This window comes from Geotrypetes seraphini, chromosome 3 (assembly GCF_902459505.1).
Source record: "Geotrypetes seraphini chromosome 3, aGeoSer1.1, whole genome shotgun sequence".
NCBI lineage: Eukaryota > Metazoa > Chordata > Amphibia > Gymnophiona > Dermophiidae > Geotrypetes > Geotrypetes seraphini.
In genome coordinates, this window is record NC_047086.1 from 390,090,940 (window position 1) to 390,114,897 (window position 23,958).

General features: G+C 43.3%; 1 protein-coding gene across 5 annotated transcripts in view; it reads right to left on the reverse strand.

The window, feature by feature from the left end:
* MTA3 (metastasis associated 1 family member 3) overlaps positions 1–23,958 on the reverse strand; it is a 459,795-nt gene that overhangs the window by 317,439 nt on the left and 118,398 nt on the right. For all 5 annotated transcript variants that reach the window (XR_004538871.1, XM_033939005.1, XM_033939006.1 and 2 more), the window contains exon 4: positions 15,818–15,944. Coding sequence is in view for 4 of the 5 variants with exons in the window: in XM_033939005.1 (XP_033794896.1) it covers positions 15,818–15,944 (127 nt within the window). In the remaining variant the exon portion in view is untranslated. The remainder of the gene's footprint in view (positions 1–15,817; positions 15,945–23,958) is intronic.

The window sequence follows — 23,958 nt, forward strand, 5'->3', positions numbered from 1 at the left end:
TATATAGTGATTGAAATGTGTCAGTTCTGAGAAAGGAAAGATGTTAAACTACAAATCCAAAATGTGGCCCTGCAAAAGGTTTGTCTTAGACCACTGCTCTAGATGGACCTCCAGTTCCTCTTCCTTCCACTGTATAGCTATTCCAAATGGCAATCATCAGATTAGGTGATAAGAAGATAGAATGCAAAAACCTGGGACATTGAAAGGGCTAGGGGTCAGGCATGACGAGAATGTTGAGTACAGGTTGATGGGGAATGTATATGCTGCCACAGCAGCTTTGAGGGAAGAAGGGGAAAGGGCTGAATCTTGGGGATGAGTGCTACGTGAATGGGTGTATTAATGGCTGGGGAATGTGAGTACTGATGCTCATTATTATGGAGAATACAAGAATTGTTAAAGAAGCACAACCATAAAAGCATACCCAATAATAGCACTTGAACTAAAAAAAATTTTTTTAAAACCCTGATAGAGTTTTATAGACCCTTAAACAACCACTGAATTTGCAATTTATAAACAACTAAAAAAAGAATCTTAACATTTTATCAGAAACCACCAGCAGATGTTTTTTAAAACTGCAAGAGTTGTAGAAGAGAGCTTTCCTCCAAAGGGCTCCTATAGATGAGTGCTTTTTTTCTACACTTTTGCTAGTTTGCTTAAATTTTGCTGCTAGATATCCAGTGCAGCTATAAAAGTCGCTCCTTGGAATGGCTTCTTCTTCTGCTCTCCTGCTCCCCACTGGAAAATGTGCCTCCTATCACAGGCTAGTATTATAATCTCTATTTCTTTGGAACTCCTGCTGCCAACCATTGAACCATTTGGATTTGGCTCTTCTCTAATTTACTCTCTCCCCGTTCATTTCATTCCCAATCCTTCCCATCGATGCCTAAAGTATGGGACTGCAGCTTAGTACAATAGCATATCCACAGGAAAGCTTTTGGGGCCTAGGCTCTCCCACTTTGGGCTCAGCATCCCTTTGCTGACAGAGATGCCAAAGCCCCACCAGCCAAATAAATACAGTGTCATTGTTCCCCTTCTCTGCACTGCTGCCTTCTTGTAAAGGTTGGCGGTCTGCTTCAGCCACCGACACCTAAATTCTTGAACAATGTGCACAAGAAGTCCTAGCATTGGCAGCTGATGGCATGGCATGGCACAGGCTTCTGCAGTGCAAGAAAGAGAGGAGAAGTGGTACATAGTAACACAGTGAATGACGGCAGATAAAGAAAGACTTGAATGGTCCATCCAATCTGCTCTGTAATCCCATGCATTGTAATTTCATGATTAAATTAAAATATCTTTTTTCTTTGTTATTTCAGAGCCATAAGACTTTAGAAGTCTACCCAGTACTGTCCTTTGGTTCCAACTACTGGAGTTGCCATTGAAGCTCACTCCAGCCTATCCAAACCATCTCCTTGGCTGGATTTGGACTGCAAAAAAGTTTGCTCATATATTCTAATTAGCGATCCTCTGTGTTCATCTTACGCTTTTTGGAATTCCATCACAATTTTCCTTTCCACCACCTCCCTCCATTCCAGGCATCCACCACCCTCTTATTAGGCTGGTGTGGCCTTGACATTCCTGCCAGCAACAATATATTTAGCACGCATGTGGGGGGGAGGGAGAGGAGGAGGGAGGAATGTGTTGCCCCCCCCCCCCCAACCCTGGCCATCCCCCAAATTGATGGACTGGCTACACCTCTGGTAATGCAGCCCTTAACCTTATTTTGGTTGGTCATCTTATTACTAGATGCCTTTTTCTGGTTGAATTCAAAGCAACAAACAGTGGATATGAACTGGTATCTTTTACTATGGGTAGCCAATTCTGGGGATTACCAACAACTAATTTGGCTCCATGGTTTTAAAGTTTATAAACAATCACTGCTCCTTGTCCAGTCATAAAAAAGTCAGGCTCAAAATTTGGCAAAAACTGCATTAGGTTTTCAATTTCAAGAATGGAATATGACTATTACAATAAATAATTGCCCAAGAGTTGCTCTTATTTCACTGCATTATTGCACTGGGTTGTAAAATGAAAAACTGGTTTTGGCAAGATCATCCATTAAGTGGACAACTTCTACTCTGTTGGCTGCCATAACTCAGATTGCTTGCAAAACCTTATGCATTTACACAAAACAACAGACACTGATGCTCTCAGCACAGAAAAGACAGAAGACTAATGCTAACCATTTCCATTTTTAGTAAAAGAAACAGATTCAGTGGCTTAAGAGACTACAGGTATCAGCTAAAACATTAACACTGTAGCACATGCAATCTCTTATAGGACACCTAAATAGAGAGGTTAGCCCAGACTATGTCTTCGTGACATTTGGAGCATTGAGATTAAGCATCAGATTACTGTGTCTCAATGGCCACGAATTTGGACTTGAAGGATGAAATGTATGGTGTCAGCATCTATGAGACAAACTTGGTTTTTCTTATTACATAGAGCTTTTTGGACCCCTGTTCGTTTACATAAATTAGATAGTTCCAAGTCTAATAGATGCCAGAATTAGTTTTGGAGGTCTATTTGGGACCAAGTAAATAATATATTAGAGAATCCAGTGGCTTTATCTTATGATACTATTTTATTTGGTATTCTTATGAGAGCTAAAAGTCAAATATCTATGAAAAATAACAAACCTCTATTAGTAATGACAGGGGTTGCCATGCAACTTATTTTAAGAAATTGGAAAAACTGAGATAGGTTGAATTACTCATTTTGGTGGGAATCCCTGTTATACTTATAAAATGGAACGATGTATGGCTATACAACAGGATCGTTTAAAGAATTTTATGGATGTTTGAGACCCATTGGCTAAATACTGTAAAGAAGAATAATTGAGTTTTATTTAATAGACAAGTACACATATACATCCTGGGGGGGAAGGGAAGGGAATGGTATTAATATTGATCCAAGGATTTTATGAATAGTTTCCTGAAGGTTTGATGTATTTGTTTTTTAAATGGGAGAGTAGGAAAAATTTATTTGTGTAGTAATATTTGTAAGTTTTGTTGTGCTTTTTATATAATGTACATATATGTGAATCATTATTGCGCATTTGTAGTTTGAAAATCAATAAAGAATTTGAAAAACAAAAAACACATCCCAAATGATTTCAAAAGATAACTCTTCTGATGCATTAAGTTGGAAGAATTCCAAATTTTTTATTTCCATTTCCTCCACAAAAGTAGTATCAGCGAGCAGAGCATTATTGAATCTCCACATTGGGGCATGAACAGATTCTTTATCAAACTGAAAACTCAACCAAATACCCGCATGATCTGTTATTATAATAGGATCTCGACAACTCTTTGGTAATTCTTATGTAACTCTCAGTGTTCTCCCCAGAAATTTTTTTCCAGCCGGGTGGCATGAAAAAGTAGCCAGGTGGGATGGGATGGGGAAAATTAACCCCCTCTTTTAATAAGGTGCGCTGGCATTTTTAGCGCGCGCAAACCCCTGCGCTAAGCGGGGAAAACTAAAGTCAGCTCAATGCTGGCGTTAGCGTCTACTTCACATGGCAATTCTGCGCGTGCTAAGCGCACGCTAAAACCACTATCGCAACTTAGTAAAAGGAGCCATAAATGTGTACTATTTTTTTATTAGTTTATTATTTTCCAATGCTAAATATGACTTCCTTTTTTTAAGGTTTGATACTTGTGCCAGAATATTTTTATTAAATTTAAGAAGTATCCAATTCTAGAAGGGAATAATTAGATATGCGCCCTCTTTCAAATGGTATAGAGGTTTAAAAAAGGGAAAGGCGTTAATGAACTCATTAGGTTCAATCTAGCCATTTATTTCTGCATGAATTTAAACAACTTAAAAAAAAAAAAGATAAATATAGCTCATCCAGTCATACAAGAAATGGCTCTACAGCAGGAGTGCCCACACTTTTTTGGCTTGCGAGCTACTTTTAAAATGACCAAATCAAAATGATCTACCAACAATAAAATTTTAAAAACATAAAGCACACTATACGCAGAGAAAATGTCAGTAAGGAAGGAAGGAGGGGGCACAAACTTGGGATACAGAAGGAAGGGGCATGAACTTGGGACAAAGGAAGGAAGGAGGGTGGAAGCATGAACTTGGGACACAGAAGGAAGAGAGGGGACATAAATTTAAGACAAAGTCTGTAAGGAAGAAGGGAGGGGCACAAACTTGGGATACAGAAGGAAGGGAGGGAAGGGGCATGAACTTGGGACATAGGATGGAAGGATAGAAAGAAAGAGATGCTGAGGTGGAGGGAATAGAAAGGGAAAATTGTTGAGCATGGATGTGAGGGAAAGAGATGGTGTACCTGGGGAAAGGAAGAAAGAGGAGAATGTTGGGTATAGGAAGAGAATTGTTGGAAATGTTAGTGGGAGAGGAGTATGGTAGAGAGAGATGAGAGGAAGAAATGTTGGGTGTGGTGGTGGAGAGGGAACAGTGGGACAGATGCAAGAGGGAAGAATGTTGGACCTGTTGGTGGAGAGAATGGAGGAAGAGATGTCGCATGGTTCTGGAGAGGGGTAATAGAAGGAGAAATGTTGGTCATGGGGTTGGTGGACAGGGGCAAGAGATGCTGCACACAATCCAGGGGGGATGAGAGAGGGAGAAATGTTGGATATGGCAGTAGAAGGAGTTGGAGCGATATACCCTGGATCCCTCTATCTTTCTTTCCTCACTCCCTTTGCATCAAGGGAAGGAATGAGAGAGATATGGTGGACGTTGCACATGGGGGTGGCGGAGAGAGGAAGAAATGCTGTGCAAGGTGGGGAGGGGGGTAAAAGAGTGTGCTTTGTGTAGTTTAATTTTGTGGTTACCATTATGTATTATTAAGATTATATTGTGTGTATGTGAAAAATGAATGGAAGAAATGGCATTTACAATTAGTACTACTATTAGTATGGCGGCAGGGTCTGGGGTGGAGCCTGGGCAGTGCTTTTGGGCCTCCCAAACAAAAAAGCATTCCACTGACTATGGACGTTGGACCTAGTGTGGGAGGAGAGATGGTAGACCTGCTGGGAGGAAGGGGGATGAATGACCACATCCCAGAAATTTTGGCATAATTTTGCATTTTCAATTTAAAAAATCCTTATCTCCAAGAAGCAAACCGAGCTATTTTCTACACATAGCTATTTAAGTTTTTGCATAAAGGCCCCTTATATTAGCTTTTTCACTCCTTTATATTCATATGACACATGTTCACCATTTTTTAAGTTTTCTCTCTTTTTTTTTTTTTGCACTCAGCATCTTGAACGTCCCTGTTTACTGAGTAGACATACAAATTTTGGTTAGAAATGATTCACAATTACTATCCTACCAAGAACTAAACAAACTTTAAATAACTTTACAATCCTGGGGGGGGGAAATACCACTGTACTACTGGACCTGCACAGTTTTTTTTCCAGTGACAAATTGCTAAATATAAAATAATATCAAAACATATCCACAAATGAATTTTGGCCCTTTGTCAATTAGTAATCAGTCATATCAATCATGGAGTTATATGTCACTCACACCCCCTATAACATAGAAGTCCAGACCAGTCCACCTGAATTCTACTACCAGCAACCCCCTTGCACAATGACGTCACGTACTCGAGCTCCCAGAAAGATTCCTTGTTCGCTACGAGGTTGGGAAGGACAGCGTAGAAGAGAGTGCGAGGTCAAATTTGTTCAGTATCCTGTTCTGCACCATAGGCATCCTGCGCTGCGGTGAAGTTTCCAAGCAAGCGAAGGGGAGGCTACCTTTGCCTCGTGATTTTTTGCCTCATTAGGCATAGGTCAGCGACGGATAGAAGCTTACAATTTGCTTCGGGCCTTCCTCGTTGCCGGGTCCTGCCTTCTCGGAAACAGAAAGTAGGTAGGACCTGGCAGCAAGGAAGGCCTGAAGCAAGTTGTAAGCTTCTATCCGTCGTTCACCAGTCTCCTGCCTTAGCCCGTAGCAAACTCATGCTTCAGGGATCTAAAGTGTGCGTGCCGGCTTCCCTTCTCTTCCCCCTCCCAGGACGTAACTTCCGGTTTCAGAGGGAAGAGAAGGGAAGCCGGCACGCACACCTTAGAGCCCCGAAGCATGTGTTTGCATCTCCAAGCTGGTGAGAGATGGTTTTTTGGGGGAATTTTTTTTATGTTGAGCGGCAGCAGCAGCAGGATTCCCAATAGATGACAGCCGGGTGGTCATCTAAATTTGCTGGGTGGACTGCCCGGCTAAAAAGCCCTGGGGAGAACACTGGTAACTCTTATGATATCTCTTATGCTATGTCACAATTCTTGTAACCTCTTGAAAACCTTTATGTAATCCGCCTCGAATCGCAAGGTATTGGCAGAATAGAAATCACTAATGTAATATAATGTAATATTTGGTCTCCAGAATCTGACGTATTATATGATTTGATACTAAAAAGTAGTCAATACGAGAAAAAGACTTATGCACTTGTGAACAAAAAGTAAACTCCTTCTCCGTGGGATCAAGAATCCTCCAGATAGCCTTTAAACCACAAGTATTCATTAAATCATGTACTCCTAATGACTTCATGTATCTACCTGGTTGTATGTCTAAGTAGGGATCCACTACCGCATTGAAATCCCCCACTACAATCAAATTTGAAAAAGCCTGGGCAAGAATAATCTAACAAATTTTTTTGAAAAAATCTAACTGATTTGAATTTGGGGGATAGACATTGAACAGCGCCAACATAACCTCCCCTAAAATCTTGGTGACATATAACCATCTTCCAAAAGGGTCAGTTTGACAGTTATCAAATTTGGCCGAAAACTTTTTATTGACCAGAATTACTACACCAGCTTTCTTACCTACCCCCGGTGCAAAAAACCCCCCAATGTTTTATCCAACCTCCCTCCAATTTTTTTGATTCTCCTTCTGACAAATGCGTCTCTTGTAGAAAATATATATCAGCTTGTTGCTGTTTCAAGAAATTTAATATCTTCTTTTTTATAGGATTAAGACCGTTAACATTTAAGGCTCCTTTTACTAAGCTGCACTAGCATTTTAACCACGCGCTACAAGGAAAAACTAACACCAGCTCAATGGAGGCATTAGCGTCTAGCGCACGCGCTAAAACCACTAGTGCAGCTTAGTAAAAGGAGCCCTTAAAGAAAATACTTTTATAGCTTTTTATTTTAATTAAAGAAAAAACTACCCAATCAATTCCAATTCCTAATTTCCACCAAATTTGAAGAATAATTTTTTCATGCACATCTAAACAACTTAACCCCCCACCCTCCCAATTCCCTCCCCAAACCCTCCCACAAAAATAGCTCATGGTCAGCTTGGATGCGTATAGGCCGACCTATGATCCCCCCCATAAAATTTATATATTATATGCAGAATATATTATCATAATCTAACATAGCCCTTTCAGTGCACAGATAGCTTTGATTGCAACAGCTAATATCCCTAGTCAGACTATCACCAATATCTATAATCCATATATAACCTTTTACCAGAAAACATTCAAAATCTTCATCACCTTAAAGAAGATGACCAACCTTTTAAGAGACAGATAAATGGAATAGCATTAAATAACATCTGTTCTTATATTTCCTTTATCCATTCCCAACCTACACCAACATTTTAGCAAAAAATAAATTATTAAATCTCCCCAGCACAACTTAACCCCCAACCTAAATAAATAAGACATATATTAGACTTATAAATATATGTAATTAAAAATATTTAACTCATGAATAAATTGTTATAATACCTTCTTTTCATTTTTAAGGTACTTATCACATGCTTACATCAATCCTACCAACCTTAAAGGGGGTCAATGGTATGGGCAGACTTGATGGGCTGTGGCCCTTATCTGCCGTCATCTTTCTATGTTTCTATATGGGTCGAGGTAGAAGATGATATCTTTCTTCTCAAAGGACCCTCGAACACAAGAGGACATCCGCTCAAACCTTTATGAGCTTATGCCCTAAGAAATATATAGCCCATATTGGCAAATTATGAATAGATCATACCTATCCATCCCTATAACCTTATACCAATCCCCTTTTTTATATACGGTCTCTCAAAATACTCATTCTATTATTTAATTAGACATAATCCAATCAGATACCCTGACCGTAGGACATACATATAAAATACACTATGAAGTTAGCACTCTATGAAACAGAATATATTAAAGATGTCCCATAAATAAAAATATCATCCAGTATTATAACAAATTTATATAGCCTTACAAATCAAATCAGAACTTTTAACTGAGAATGAAGAGTCAAATATATTCAATAAACAAGAATAAACATCCCTAACATAAATATAACCGAAAGGAAGTAAATAAATAGAATTTGTCAAATCAAATAAAGCAAAACCATTTGAGAGCATTTCCCCCCCCCCATCACTTTCTCCAACTTTCCTCCCTTCCTAATCATCCTTCATAAAACTGTAAATATTTCATATAATTCAGATGTAAAATAGCTCAAAACCCAGAAATAAATATCTTGTTCTTTAAATCAATCTACCGTATTTTCACGTAGATAACGCGCACCCGTGTAAAACGCGCACACGGGTATAGCGCGCGAAAAACACAAATTTATGTACAGAAATTTTTATATACCGCGCATGCTGCCCGACTCTCCTTTCGCCCGCCCCGACTCTCCTCTGGCCACCCCGACTCTCCTCTCCCCCTTGAAGTGCTACCCCAACCCTGAAAGCCTGATGCCCCCCCCGACGTCCGCTCGCACCCCCACCCCGAAGGACCGCTCGCACGCACCCGCACCCCGAAGGACCGCTCGCACGCTTGAGCTCCCTCTTGCCCCGATCGTGTCGGGGGTGCCGCGGTTGGCTGGGGCAAGAGGGCTTGAGCTCCCTCTTGCCCCGATCGTGTCGGGACCGCCAAGAGGAAGCAGGACACCGGTAGGAGCTTCTAAATGATGGGGGGGTCGGGAGGCTGTGGGGGTGCGAGCGGTCCTTCAGGGTGGGGGTGCGGGTGGGAGTGCGTGCGAGCGGTCCTTCGGGGTGGGGGTGTGTGTGAGCGGTCCTTCGGGGTGGGGGTGCGAGCGGTCCTGCGGGAGGTGAATCGGACGTCCGGGGGGGAACTATGTAAAAAAAATTTTGTACAACGCGCTCACGCGTATAATGCGCAAGGGTATGCGCGGTACGTAAAAACCACGTATAACGCGCATGTTATATGCGAGAAAATACGGTATATTCCTTCCTCCCTTCTAAACCGGGTAAAGAAAATAATAAAGTAAACCACTATTATTCCAGTTACTTCATTCCTATTTATCCTAATGAATAAGTTAATTAAATTGATTATAATAAATACGAATACATATAAATATAAATCAAGCCAAGTGCCTCGCTATCTCCATATTATTTCATCACCTTTCAATCCTACCTCCAAACAATCGCATCTTTTTTTCCCCCACAGAAATTCATATATAAATAATAGTAGACTGTTCATATACTGTAATCTTCTTGCTGAAACTTTCTCTTCCACTTTGCAGACATAGGGCCTCCTCTACTAAACCACGCCAGCGGCTCCAGCGCCAGGAACCGCGCTGCACGACCCATGCCGCTCCCAACGCCCACAAGAACTCTATGAGCATCGGGAGCAGCGCAGACCACCCAGCGCTGCCCCCCTGCGCCAAAACCACCAGCGCAATCCAACAGAAGAAGCCCATAGTTCAGAACTTGAACAAGAATCCTGAAAACTTATATGTTGCTAATGCTGTCCACCCTGCATAATCTTCTTCTGGGTACCGAGTCTTATTCACCAATCAGGATCAGCTGACGTTTGCCTCATTGTTTTTGTTAAGGTGGAAACCCACAAAAATCAAACCTAAGGCAGTTAAAAAAAAAACCCCAGCTGATCATGAATTCCAATACCAACCGCTCACAGTTGCTGCACTCACCATATCCAATCCAAAAACACGTCTCCATTAATGTAAATCGACAGAGCCAAATCAAATCTCTCCAACTGAAACTAGATAGCAATCAAGGAGTATTTCTCTGCAACTCACTCATCAGACCATCCATTCATCTTGTCTAGCAAACTCCCTTAACTCCCTGGGATCTTCATAATTAGTAGTCTTATTATTCACAATCACACGCATAGTTGCAGGGTAAAACAGTCCAAACTTTGCCCCCATTTGACTGAGCTGAGGGCGCAGTAGCAGAAACTCCTTCCTTCTAGATGCAGTATACTTCAAGAAGTCAGGCAGAATCGAGATCCTATTTTCCTGCCAGTTGAGAGATTTTATTTGCTTGGCTGAATTCAAGATTTGCAAGGTTTGCTGGTATCTTAAAAGTCTGACGATCAACGGTCTTGGTCCCATCTGATTGCTTGATCAATGAGCTGGCAAGCGATGTGCCTGCTCAATCTCCAGTGGTAAGGAAAAATTAAGTGATAAAACTTTGGGGAAAAATTCCTCTAAAAATTGACTTATATTTGTACCTTCAACTCCCTCGGGGAGTCCTAATAGACGGTTGTTATTCCGTCTGCTATAGATATTAACATCTTCTAACTCCTTTACAAGACGAATGATAATTTTCCTGTCAGCTGCAGACTTAACCTGTTCATCTTCAATTGCTGAAACTCTCTGCTCAAGCTGATCTGTTCTAGAGGAGCATATTGTTAATTTTTGTGACAGGCTGAGAATTTCCGTTTGAATTATGGTGAGCTTATCTGCATTCCCTTGTATCAAATCTTGTATCTTTTTTAATGCCACCATTATCGGATCATCATTCTCCCCTTGCTCTAATGGCAATGGCACCTTTGATGGCATTGGAGGATCTTGCTTGGGTTTCTTTGCTCCTCCACCAGTAGCAGCAAAGGCAGTCTCCAATTTGGTCTGTTTTCTTGATGCCATATTCTTATTCCTGAAGTTAGAGTTAGAATATTCCTTAAAGAAAGGTATAATAGCAGATTTCAGTAGTGCAGGAGGGGGAGAGCAACAGATCACACGTCCATTCCTCTCGGCAGCCAAGCTCCGCCCCTAAGCCTTCCCCTTCTCCATATTGTTCTTTCCATTACCTTTTCAATTTTTTATTTTAGAAATTATAAACCCTCCCCTTTTTTCCTCTTTTGCCCTGTCGTGACAATTAAAATTCGCAAATATATGTCCTATCCCTTGTTTTTAATGATTTTTGTTTTAAAAATTGTTTTATATTGTAAACTGCTTTGGAATTAAAGCGGTATATCAAACCATAATAAACTTGAAACACTAAACACATTAAAACACACTATGGTCATATTTTAGTGTGCTTTAAGTAAAAGATTTCCTTAAGAGAAGCCACTCCAGAATGGTCAATGATCATTTTACAGTTTAATAAGTCCTTTAAATAAATGAATACACACACTTGAACATCGGGGTAAGGAAAATATTCTTTGAAAAATACAATCGCAAGGCAGAACAGTGTGGAAGAAAAGACAAGTCACCAGCTGTAAGCTACAGTTTTCTGATGCAGCTAGGAGCAGCTTATTCAGAAATATGGTAGAAGACTGACATACTAAAACATTATATTGCTAGAGTTCTTCCCAATTATTGATGCATTGCACACTTGAAACTGCCAAATTAGTAACACAAGAGTGATATTTTGGGTCAGACAACCTTGTTGTACCCCAAACTATTAAATGTATTGTCTTGCAAAATCAGATAAAACACTTAGGTTACTGAGGAAATTGATTTTGTTTTCCTTACAAAGTAAAACGCATCTTAGTTTTTAAAAAAAATGGTATTGTTGACATGTTGTCATGTTTTCAATAATCTCATTTCAGGTGGCTGGCACCTCCCCCCCCCCCAAAAAAAAAAGAGAGAGTTGTGTAAATGATCACAGACCTAGTAGAAACTCCCCAACCATTTATTATTTCATATTAAATATAATAACCACTCAAAATGATATTCTTAATTTCTAATATCAGAAAACAAGTACTTCTCTTCTTCAATATATGACAGCGGAAGAGACCTCAGTGTTTCTCAGGAAATTCCTGTGAAACACTCTATGGCAATAATAAAATTGTCATAGAGAAAAACATCCTTGGTCTCATACAACTCCGCTTCTCACTAGTCTCATTTTTATCACTTATTAGCTCTTAATTTTTCAAAGTTTTGTATTTTATAAAAAAGAAGGAGCACTTAACTTAATAGTTTCTTCTGATATTGCCAAATCACCGCAGTATGCAGTTTCAGCATCCAGCATGATAACAAACTATCACGCTTGGAAAAGTCAACCTCCTTTCACACGGAGATATCCCGACAGGCCCTGGTTCGCCCTACGGCTGCATCAGGGGATTATTTTCCACCGCTTCAATGATTGAAGAAGAGAAGTACTTGTTTTCTGATATTAGAAATTAAGAATATCATTTTGAGTGGTTATTATTTTTGAAGATATTCAGCTTGTACTACGAGAACAGTGATATTAAATATAATAACATAAAAACAATAAAGGGACTTTTTCTTGCAAAAAAACCCCAAAAAACCAAAACAGATCATTCTCAACTTGTTTGTATTATCCAATTTCCTCATCTAGCATAAAGGAAATTCACGAAGACACACCAAAGGTTAGCCAGCGGTATGACATCCCACCGCCGATTAACCAACAAATCCGGAAGCATATTTTTCTAAAAAAAAGCCGCAAATGGCGCCTTCATTTACGATGTCAGTGTCACGCTTACAGAAGCACTTGGGAGCATGTAAGGACGTCTAAGGCTGGTGTGGCCTTAGGCAACCTTAGGCACTCTTAGGTAATTATATAAGCGTAATAATGGCGCCTTAAATGTAGGCTTCTGAAATGCTGGCCTACATTTAAGGCGCCGATGTTAAAACCAAGCAAAATTGAGCTTCTTAAGCAGCTACCGATTATACAATTCCCCCCAAAATCATTAAGAAAATATTGAGGAAACATTTGCATGTAGTACAAAATGTTTTAAAAGCAAATCATTACTTATCGTACATAGTAGGAAATGGAATTTACATGACAATCTTGCATCTTCTGCTATTATACCATTTAAAAAGAATTCTTCCAAGATAGTATATTTAAATGTGATAAATGCACTTTTTGGTAAACAAATGATTGTAACAGATCACCTTGTTCTGCCTGGTGTATCAATGATGTGGAAATTACATTGTTTCTCAGACGGCAATAATTCTAATGCTATTTATGCTATTTTAAGTCCATGTGATTTGAAATCTGTAAACAAGATTAACAAAACATAAAAGTAGCATTAAACATGAATGCCTGGAGGAATCACTGCAAGGAGAACAACATAAATGTGAGACATTTTAGACAGATCAGAAGTAGGAATTGAGACATGCTGACATAGAACCTGTTCTAAAATACAAAATACACATCTTTAGTTTGATATGTGCATATTCCTCCCTCTGTATCCTGGGCCTCGGAGCAGGAGAGAGTAAGAACCCCTCCTGTTCCCAACATCTGAGAAAGGTACAGAGGGTTCGGGGGAACATCTGGTGGCAGGAGGGAGTAGGCATCCCTCCTGCCTTTTTGTGGGAGGAGGGAGGTGGAAGGGGGAGGGTAGGAGATGGTTTTGGGGGGTGCATGGTGTAAGGGGCCTTCCTCCTGCCATTTTCGCTGCCACGGGGAAGAAGGGAAATTTGCCAATTTTTTCTCGCACAGGGGATTTGGGGGGGGGGACTGCCATGGCAGGAGGGAGTGGGCATCCCTCCTGCTGATTTTTGCTGGTGTGGGGGGATGTCGGTCATCGGCAGGGGGGGCTTTTTTCTTTTTTTTTAAATAAGACAAATATTGTGCGTGTGTAACACATGCACACAATCTGTGTCCATTAAAAGCAAAAGTTATGGGTAAGACAGGTAAGTAACTGGTCTTGACTAGTCGCTTTTTTTTTTTTATCGCTAAAGCCCATCACTTTTTTAGTACATGTTAGTGCATCAATCGCTCAGGTAGTTTGCATGGCATTTTAAATTAAATAGCAAATTTGTATGGCTGGATCAGAAAATGGGCAATCGAGGGGAAAAACACACGGTGAGCTGTTTTGTGCATCAGGTTGGCAAATGTGATCATTGCTAAAGCAGTCAAAACTGGTTTAGCGATCATTTCTAAAGCAGTCAAAACTGGTTTAGCGACAATTGCTGACTTTAGTGCATCAAGCTTCCTGTGGCTCATCAACAACCTAACACTGCCCCTGAAATCTGCAGTGAGGGCAACAGGAAAAGCTTCTGAGTGGTGTCCAATCACCCAATGAGAAGACTCAAGAGTTTTTGTGAAGGAATGCAGCCAGAACATGGCAGTCTGCTATGAGGTAGAGGGTGGGGTCTATCCCATTAAAATGCTCTGTCCAAGACTACCTTCCTTAGGAAGGGAGGGAACTGCCTGAATAGTATTGCTCACTGCCTCCAAATATGGAAAAGCTATAACCAGTACTGGGAGGAGTGACCTAAGGTAAAATACTTTTAGCCATCTTCTGAATTTGTTCCCTAAAGTTTCAGGACTTCTCCAGAAGACTGTTACCTCTTGCAGAAATAAAACTGCACAAGTTGAGATTGTCACATCTGCCACTCTGTGTGAGCGCCCAAGAAACATGGCTAAAACATTTTAGCCCACTCATCTGGACTGGTCTGGCATGGACAACACAAGAAAAGGAGTATAAAATATAAGGTTTTGGATGAGTTCCTGGAGAAAAAAATCCATAAACCATTAATAACAAGGTAGATTAGGGAAAAGCCACTGTTGTCATTGGGGGTAAACACATGTATTCAGTGTGTTCTGATAATTCCTGCGTGAAGCACTAGAGTGTTCCTTAGTGTTCCTTGCCCTCAAGAGCAGGTTTCGTGACCTTCAAATGGTGAGGCTGAGGCACCTACCGAGGGCGCCGAGGCCGAGCTCAAGGCCTGTCCCGCAGGATCCATGGGGCCAAAGAGTTGGAGAATCTTGGCCACCCTCCGCCGAAGAGCCCGCGGTTGCAAGGTCGCACAATGGGGACACGACTCAGCGCGGTGCTCTGCACCCAAGCACTCCACACACTAACGATGAGGATCGGTGATGGAGATAACCCGGTTGCACTTAGGGTAGTTTTTAAAGCCAAAGAGAACGCGTGAAGTAAGGGAGCAGTGCTTCTGGCTCTGCGGAAAACATTGAACTGAGCACACGCTGAGGAGAAACATGCCCTAGGCAGGGCGGGAGGGGCACGCGCACATGCACGGGTCAATCGCAAGCCTGAAGGTCTTCGAGCAAGTCTGCTTGCGAAAACGTCCGCTAGGGGGCTCCGTCGGTGACGTCACCCAAATGTAGAGAATATGCTGCCTGCTTGTCCTGGGATAATCAATGAAATCTTTTGCATGATCCTGATACAAGATTAGATATTCCATCAAGGAGGAGTTCCTGGCCGTCATCAAGATGTGATCCAGCGAATGTTACAGAACTCTCTTCCTCCAACTGCTATTGATATCTGGATAAAAACCCCTCACACACATATGAACCAGAACCATTACCCCCTGCTGAAGAGGCTGGTACTGATTTGTGCCATGCTTTCTCCAGGGTCAGCTGAGGTGCTAGAGAAGCTTCCCGTAAAGACCAAAAAAAAAGAAAACTAGGACAGTGTCTGCACAATTATACAAAAAAAAGATTCTTGGTGATTGCTCCATGCATGGGAAATCCTGAATTTGCTCAGGTAACCATAATCTTCTTTTCTCCTGAGAAGTAGTAGATTCTCTGTTGGCACAGTCAGCTAACAATACCTCAAAGTAAGATCAATTTCATCCTGCTTGTTAATGGAAAATTAACCTTCCAACTGAGTAGTATGATTACCATCACAAATTATTCAATTAATGAATTCATAGTATTAGATTTTAAAAAATGTATCTACCAAGTCAAATAGTATTCTTACCTGATATGTGTTGCAGGAAGGGATTCATACTGACGAGAAAGAAAAAGCTCCCTATGCTTCAACTGATGTTTCTGTTTTTCTGTCAAATCATCCTCTTGTGGATTTTCAGACTCTTCTTCAATTTCTTCTGCAAAAATATAAATACATTAAAATCTTATTTATTAGATTCCTTAATTCAGTTATTCAAAAATGCAGCTACTTCATTATTAGTCACAATCTTGCAGGTATATCAGACAGCATCGGACCATTTAGTGCCATGGGCCACAGTAGAAACCTTTTCCATGGCTTTGTAAAAAGAGGCACTATGGAGTGACGATGTTCCTGAAATGGACTTTATTGAAAGTTCAAAAGTTCCAAAACTCTACTTAAACAATCCACATGAAAGTAAAATAATCCACATAAAAATCTTAAGGACCTTTTCCACTGAGAGTGTAAGACCCAACACAGTCCGTGTTTCAACAAGATAGTCTTCTTCTGGCAGGTTTTATTAAAGACTTGTTCAACAAATCTCTGGCGACGGGAGTGGTTCCTGGGGACTGGAGAAGAGCGGATGTGGTCCCTATTCACAAAAGTAGTCACAGGGATTAAGTGGGAAACCACAGGCCGGTAAGCCTTACTTCATTTCTTGGAAAAATAATGGAAGTGTTGCTGAAAGAAAAAATAGTGAACTTCCTAGAATCTAATGGGCTACAGGATCCAAGGCAACATGGCTTTACTAAAGGCAAATCGTGCCAAACGAACCTGATTGAATTTTTTGATTGGGTGACCAGAGAACTGGATCGAGGACATATGCTAGATGTAATTTACTTAGATTTCAGCAAAGCCTTTGACATGGTTCCTCATAGGAGGCTCTTGAACAAACTTGAAGAGCTGAAGTTAGGACCGAAAGTGGAGAATTGGATTAGAAACTGGTTGACGGACAGACGCCAGAGGGTGGTGGTTAATGGAAGTCGCTCGGAGGAAGGAAAGGTGAGTAGTGGAGTCCCTCAGGGTTGGGTGCTGGGGCCGATCCTGTTCAATATGTTTGTGCGTGACATTGCTAAAGGGTTAGAAGGAAAAGTTTGCCTTTTTGCGGATGATATCAAGATTTGTAACAGAGTAGACACCGAGGAGGGCGTGGAAAACATGAAAAAAGATCTACAAAAGTTAGAGGAATGGTCTAAAATCTGGCAACTAAAATTCAATGCAAAGAAATGCAGAGTAATAATGCATTTGGGGATTAATAATTGGAAGGAGCCGAATATGCTATGCTGGGAGGGGAGAGGCTGATTTGCACAGATGGGGAGAGGGACCTTGGGGTGATAGTGTCAGAAGATCTAAAGGTGAAAAAACAGTGCGACAAGGCGGTGGCTGCTGCCAGAAGGATGCTGGGCTGTATAAAGAGAGGCGTAACCAGTAGAACAACGAAGGCGTTTATGCCCCTGTACAGGTCATTGTTGAGGCCCCACTTGGCATATTGTGTTCAGGTTTGGAGACCATATCTGGCGAAGGACACAAAAAGGCTTGAAGTACCGTATTTTCGCGGATATAACGCGCGCGTTATACGCGTTTTTACCTACCGCGCATACCCCTCGCGCGTTATATGCCTGAGCGCGGTATACAAAAGTTTTTAAACATAATTCCCACCCCGCCCGACGCCCGATTCACCCCCCCAGCAGGACCGCTCGCACCCCCACCCCGAACGACCGCTCGCACGCGCTCCCACCCGCACCCGCATCCACGATCGGAGCAAGAGGGAGCCCAAGCCCTCTTGCCCGGCCGACTCCCCGACGTCCGATACATCCGGCAGGACCACTCGCACCCCCACCCCGAAGGACCGCCGACTTCCCGACAATATCGGGCCAGAAGGGAGCCCAAACCCTCCTGGCCACGGCGACCCCCTAACCCCACCCCGCACTACATTACGGGCAGGAGGGATCCCAGGCCCTCCTGCCCTCGACGCAAACCCCCCTCCCCCCCAACGACCGCCCCCCCCAAGAACCTCCGACCGCCCCCCCAGCCGACCCGCGACCCCCCTGGCCGACCCCCACGACCCCCCCACCCCCCTTCCCCGTACCTTTGGTAGTTGGCCGGACAGACGGGAGCCAAACCCGCCTGTCCGGCAGGCAGCCAACGAAGGAATGAGGCCGGATTGGCCCATCCGTCCTAAAGCTCCGCCTACTGGTGGGGCCTAAGGCACGTGGGCCAATCAGAATAGGCCCTGGAGCCTTAGGTCCCACCTGGGGGCGCGGCCTGAGGCACATGGTCGGGTTGGGCCCATGTGCCTCAGGCCGCGCCCCCAGGTGGGACCTAAGGCTCCAGGGCCTATTCTGATTGGCCCACGCGCCTTAGGCCCCACCAGTAGGCGGAGCTTTAGGACGGATGGGCCAATCCGGCCTCATTCCTTCGTTGGCTGCCTGCCGGACAGGCGGGTTTGGCTCCCGTCTGTCCGGCCAACTACCAAAGGTACGGGGAAGGGGGGTGGGGGGGTCGTGGGGGTCGGCCAGGGGGGTCGCGGGTCGGCTGGGGGGGCGGTCGGAGGTTCTTGGGGGGGGCGGTCGTTGGGGGGGAGGGGGGTTTGCGTCGAGGGCAGGAGGGCCTGGGATCCCTCCTGCCCGTAATGTAGTGCGGGGTGGGGTTAGGGGGTCGCCGTGGCCAGGAGGGTTTGGGCTCCCTTCTGGCCCAACTACACAAAGGTACGGGGAAGGCGGGTGGGGGTGTCGTGGGGGTCGGCCAGGGGTGTCGCGGGTCGGCTGGGGGACGGGCGGAGGTTCTTGGGGGGGGGGCGGTCGTTGGGGGGAGGGGGTTTGCGTCGAGGGCAGGAGGGCCTGGGATCCCTCCTGCCCGTAATGTAGTGCGGGGTGGGGTTAGGGGGTCGCCGTGGCCAGGAGGGTTTGGGCTCCCTCCTGGCCCGATATTGTTGGGGAGTCGGCGGTCCTTCGGGGTGGGGGTGCGAGTGGTCCTGCCGGGGGGGGGATGTATCGGACGTCGGGGGTGGGCATCAGGCTTTCAGGATGGGGACAGACCTTCAAGGGGGGACAGGACTTCAAGGGGGGACAGTGCACGGAAAGTCAGGGGGGGTGAACGGAGAGTCGGGACAGCGCACGGAAAGTCAGGGCAGTGCACGGAAGTCAGGGGGGGTGAACGGAGAGTCGGGACAGCGCACGGAAAGTCAGGGCGGGCGAAAGGAGCGTCGGGCATCATGCGCGGTATACCCGTGAGCGCGGTATACAAAAGTTTTTGTACATATCATCGTGATTTCTGCGCGCTATACCCGTGTGCGCGTTTTACACGGGTGCGCGTTATATCCGCGAAAATACGGTAGTCCAGAGGAGGGCAACGAAAATGATAGGAGGTTTGCGACAAAAGACAGAGCCCTGAATATGTATACCTTAGAGGAAAGGATTAGAGATATGATTCAGACGTTCAAATACTTGAAAGGTATTAACGTAAAACAAAATCTTTTCCAGAGAAAGGAAAATGGTAAAACCAGGGGACATAATTTGAGGTTGAGGGGTGGGAGACTCAAGAGCAATGTAAGGAAATTCTTCTTTATTGAGAGGGTGGTGGATGCCTGGAATGCGCTCCCGAGAGACGTGGTGGAGAGGAAAACGGTGACGGAGTTCAAAAAAGCGTGGGATGAACCCAAAGGATCTAAAATCAGAAAATAATAGTAAATGTTGAAGAACTAAGGCCAGTACTGGGAGACCTGCACGGTCTGTGTCTGCATATGGCCATTTGGGGGAGGATAGGCTAGGGAGGGCTTCAATGACTGGAAGAGTGAAGATGGACTGGAGTGAGCTTTGACGGAGACTTCAGTAGTTGGAACCTACTCTACTGCCATATAGATGCCACCTGCAGCCATAAGGACTATTGGTGTTGTAGACAGGTGGATATAGTGGGTTTTGGTGGGCTCACCATAACCTATAAGGGAATTCTAGTGAGTTGTTTATGTGGCACACTTTTTGCGAAGTTCACACCAGTGCCCTGTAAGGTGCCCCGCTGCTCTGTTGCCATGTCTGGGTGGCCAGTCCATCACAATGCTGGTACCTCCCATGTCCAAAAGGTCTTGTTCTGGATGTTTGGGACTTGGACAAAATTTTGGTTGAGAATGTGGTATAAAAGATAGACATATAGTGGCGGTCTGGACAATCAAACGCCTGGATGTATAGAGACAATTAAAAAAATAAATAAATAAATTTTAGGATGTACTTTTCGAGAATGGATATTTTCCCACTGCCAACTTTGGGTGACTAGTGCCAAATCAGACAGACGTATCTTTTGATTATTACCCTCTATGCATCCATGTTACATTTCACCTCTTCATAAAGCAGCTATACATACAGTCAGCATTGCAGAGTGTAAGGGACCTGAAAATGTTCATTTAAATTTTTTAAAAGCCTTTAAATTATCCTATACACAGTAATATTTACAATTAATTTCAAGGTGGGCTTTCACAAAGGTATGCTGCCAAGCAGTACACGCTAAATGCCAAGCTGCCCAAAGAGTCCATAAATCTGCTGGCACAGTATTCCACAGTTTAAGAGCATGATCCCTAATTTTACATAATCTTATCTGGTTTTAGAGGGCTAATTTCAGAGTACGAGTCTCCTTTTGCTGGATTGAATTACCTGACCCGTGCTGCAGTTTCACGAGCACAATGCCAGACTCTCTGGTGAAGTCAGTTGGGTCCTCCTGATACTACCCAAAAGGACGCTGCAGCTGCAGGACACTGAGGGCTAATTTCAGAGTACAAGGTGAAAGAGGAACTGATATCTACCTCCAGGACCCTTCTCATGAAGGAATTATTTTGTTTTGTTTTCCTTTGTAAGTTGTAAACTTGGAAACTTGTTGCTGGTCACAGTGACTGATTAGTCCTTATCTATTTCACTGTCTCTTTACGAATAGCTGCACTCAAAACTTGTTCAATTTGTTTATAAAGGTCTACTATAAAGGCTTCCTTTAACATCTGTCAGGAGCCTTTGGAGGCAACTGCCCATTCAACAAGTTACCTCTGCACAGAAAAGGCCTCATAGCATTTTTACTATGTTTGATCCTGAATAGGAACCAGTGCATTAGCAACCATCATCCTCTACAGACTCTATTGCTTTTCAGCTAGAGTCTGTTACAGCTCTTTGCTACTCATCCATCCTCCCTTGTTTGATGACATTAACAAGATTCTATAGTAATTCCATTTGATTCATTTCTTCTCCCTTCCAAGAATGAATCTCCATATGAGGACATTTCTTATTCAGAATTTGTAAAGGAGAGGACTAGAGAAAATTATTTTCCTCTGCAGGGAGATGCTGAACTGAGGGTGGTCATTTTTGGCGTCTTAAAATAAATTGAGGCACCAAAACACACTTTTGCAGTTCTTGTGTATGGCTTATTCGCCAAGGACAAACGGGTATAATATTCTCACAGATGGGTGACATCAGCTACAGAACCCTGTATGGACAGATACCAAATTTACTGTCTATACAGTGTGCTGGTGCATTCCTGCTCGATGTCGTCTCACAGGTCCTGTATTTATTAGTTTTCCATGTAGCTGAGTAGCTGTGCTTTTCAAGTTCTCAGCGTGTTAAATTTTTTTTCCTTTTTGGTACCTTCCCTTCTTTTTTTATTTTTCTTCACCTTTAGTCATAATTTGTTGTTTTTTTATTCAATTCCTTCCGTACGGTTGAGTTCCCTTCGAGACAATTGGGGCCTTTTCTCCTACTGGGAGCATTGAGCCTTCTTCTATCGAGCTCACCAAGCATTCAGCCCTTCAATTTTGTGTGGGCCATTTTCTCCTTCATGTCTAAAGCATCTAGTAGCTTCAAGAGGTGCTCTCGGTGCAACAGTACAATCTCAGCCACTAATGTGTTCAGTGCCTAGGTCCTGAGCATTGGGACATTACTTGTGCCCTCTGCTCTCACGTGCAGAAGATTTTGCTGAAGGCTCATAAACTTCAGTATGAGAAGTATTTTGGCACACCATCGGCAACATTGAGCATGGCTGGGGATTCAGAGCCTGAAGCTCAGCTTACATCAATGCTGACATCAACCTCTGTACTGGTAGCGTTGACGTCACATTGGGAACATCGAGCATTGAAGTCAACAGAGCAAAGGATAATAATAATAACTTTATTTTGTATACCACAATACCATGATAAGTTCTAAGCAGTTCATAATAAGAGGCAGTTTGTTTGTGCAAGCAGTTCTATAAAATGTATTCTCTTCCTAAGCGCCAATTTTCCCTCCATCCTTTTTGGGTTTTGCCAGTCTCATGATTGTTCACTGTAACCCTCTTTGTAGAGGCATGATCCTAGCAGTCCCATCTGTACAAATATTATACCTGCTTGTCCTCAAAGAAAGAAAAGTTACTTAACCTATAGCAGTGTTCTCAGAGGACAGCAGGTGTATATATTCACAACTTGTCCACCTCCCAGTTGGCTTCTTAGCTTTGTTACCAAACTGCAGGCAGTGAGGGAGAGATCCCCAGCAGCGACTTCAGTAGGGGCAGGCGAGCAGGCAGGGATCCCCAGCGTAAATTTAATTTTGGGACAAAGGGTGGCAGGCAGGGAGGGGGATGAGGGCACAAACTCGACACAGAAGGAAGGGAGGAAGGGTGTACTAACGCGATATAGGAAGGCGGGAATAGGGAGACTTGTTGGGTATGAGTGTGTGAGTGAGAGATGGTGCACATAGGAAAAGGAAGAAAGGAAAACTGGGCATAGAGAGAGAGAGAGAGGAGCGAGGTAGAGATGCATGGGGAATAGAAGGATGAGAGGGAGAAATGTTGGATGTGGTGGTGGAGAGGGACCAGAGGAACAGATTGAAGGGGATTTAAGGAGGAGGAATGTTGGACATAGTGATGGAGGGAAAAATGTGGCATTGTGCTGGAAAGAGGTGATAGAAGGAGAAATGGGCATGGGGCTGATGGGCAGTGGTAAAAAATGCTGCACCTGATCTGGGGGATGAGAGAGGGGGAAATGTTGGATGTGACAGTAGAAGGGGTTGGAGAGATGCCTGGATCTCTCAAGACAGATGGACAATGAGGGAGAGGGAGACTTGTTGCCAATAGGGGTGGAGGCGAGAGGAAGAAAAGTTAGACTCATGAAGGGACAGAGAGATGTTGGTTGGGGAAGGGAACGAGGTCCTAAGGAGAGGAGGCAGAAAGTGTTGAACTCACGGAGAGAGTGAAAGATGGATAGGGAGGGAAGGAGAAATGTCACACTCGGGGGAAGGGGGAAAGGGCAAAGAGTAAAAAGTTAAACTCATGGAGGGGGAGAGAGAGAGAGAGAGAGAGGCCCTATGGACTGCCATGTCGTCCCTGTTGCAGAGGGTGTGGTTCCAGTTATGGTAGCCAACTCAATTTCTGGGGCATCTCTGTCCCTTAGATAGGATTTCTCCTCCCCCTCCTATGTTATCCTGTGAATTAGGTGCCAAAGTGGCTTCCAAGGGTTCTGTGAAAGAGCAGCTTTCCTCAGAGAATCAGGTAATTTTTTGGGTAATGCCCAAAGCAATTACCTTAGAAGGAACACTACCTGAGGAAACTGCCTCCACAATAACTCACAGGATATTACTTTAAAAGATTTGTGGGAATTGAATATTCGTGTTGAGGGGTTGTTATGATAAGTAGTCAAGCATAATGTTGATTTCTCGCATGAAGTAATGTAATGTAATGTAATTTATTTCTTATATACCGCTACATCCGTTAGGTTCTAAGCGGTTTACAGAAAGTAGTGAATAAAATTGAAAATATTGACTCAAATCTAAAAATCTTGGATAAAAGAACAATTAAACTTGAAGCAAATATCTCTACACTACAGAAAACATCATCTTCTGCTTTTAAAGATTCATTTATGATTCATTCTAAATTTGAATTAATTGAAAATCAACATCGAGCTAGGAATCTGCGCCTGGTGAATTTCCCTATCACTGATCTGTTAACTCTAGAGATATTAGTATGTAAGTACAATGGTACCTTGGTTTACGAGCATAATTCGTTCCAGAAGCATGCTCGTAAACTAAAATACTCATATATCAAAGCGAGTTTCCCCATAGGAAATAATGGAAACTCGCTTTGATACGTTGCCACCCCCCGAAGCCAGCAGCGCTGCTCTATGCCCCCCCCCCACGAGAAATGGCATTGCTCCCCCCGAAGGCCCCCCCGCGATC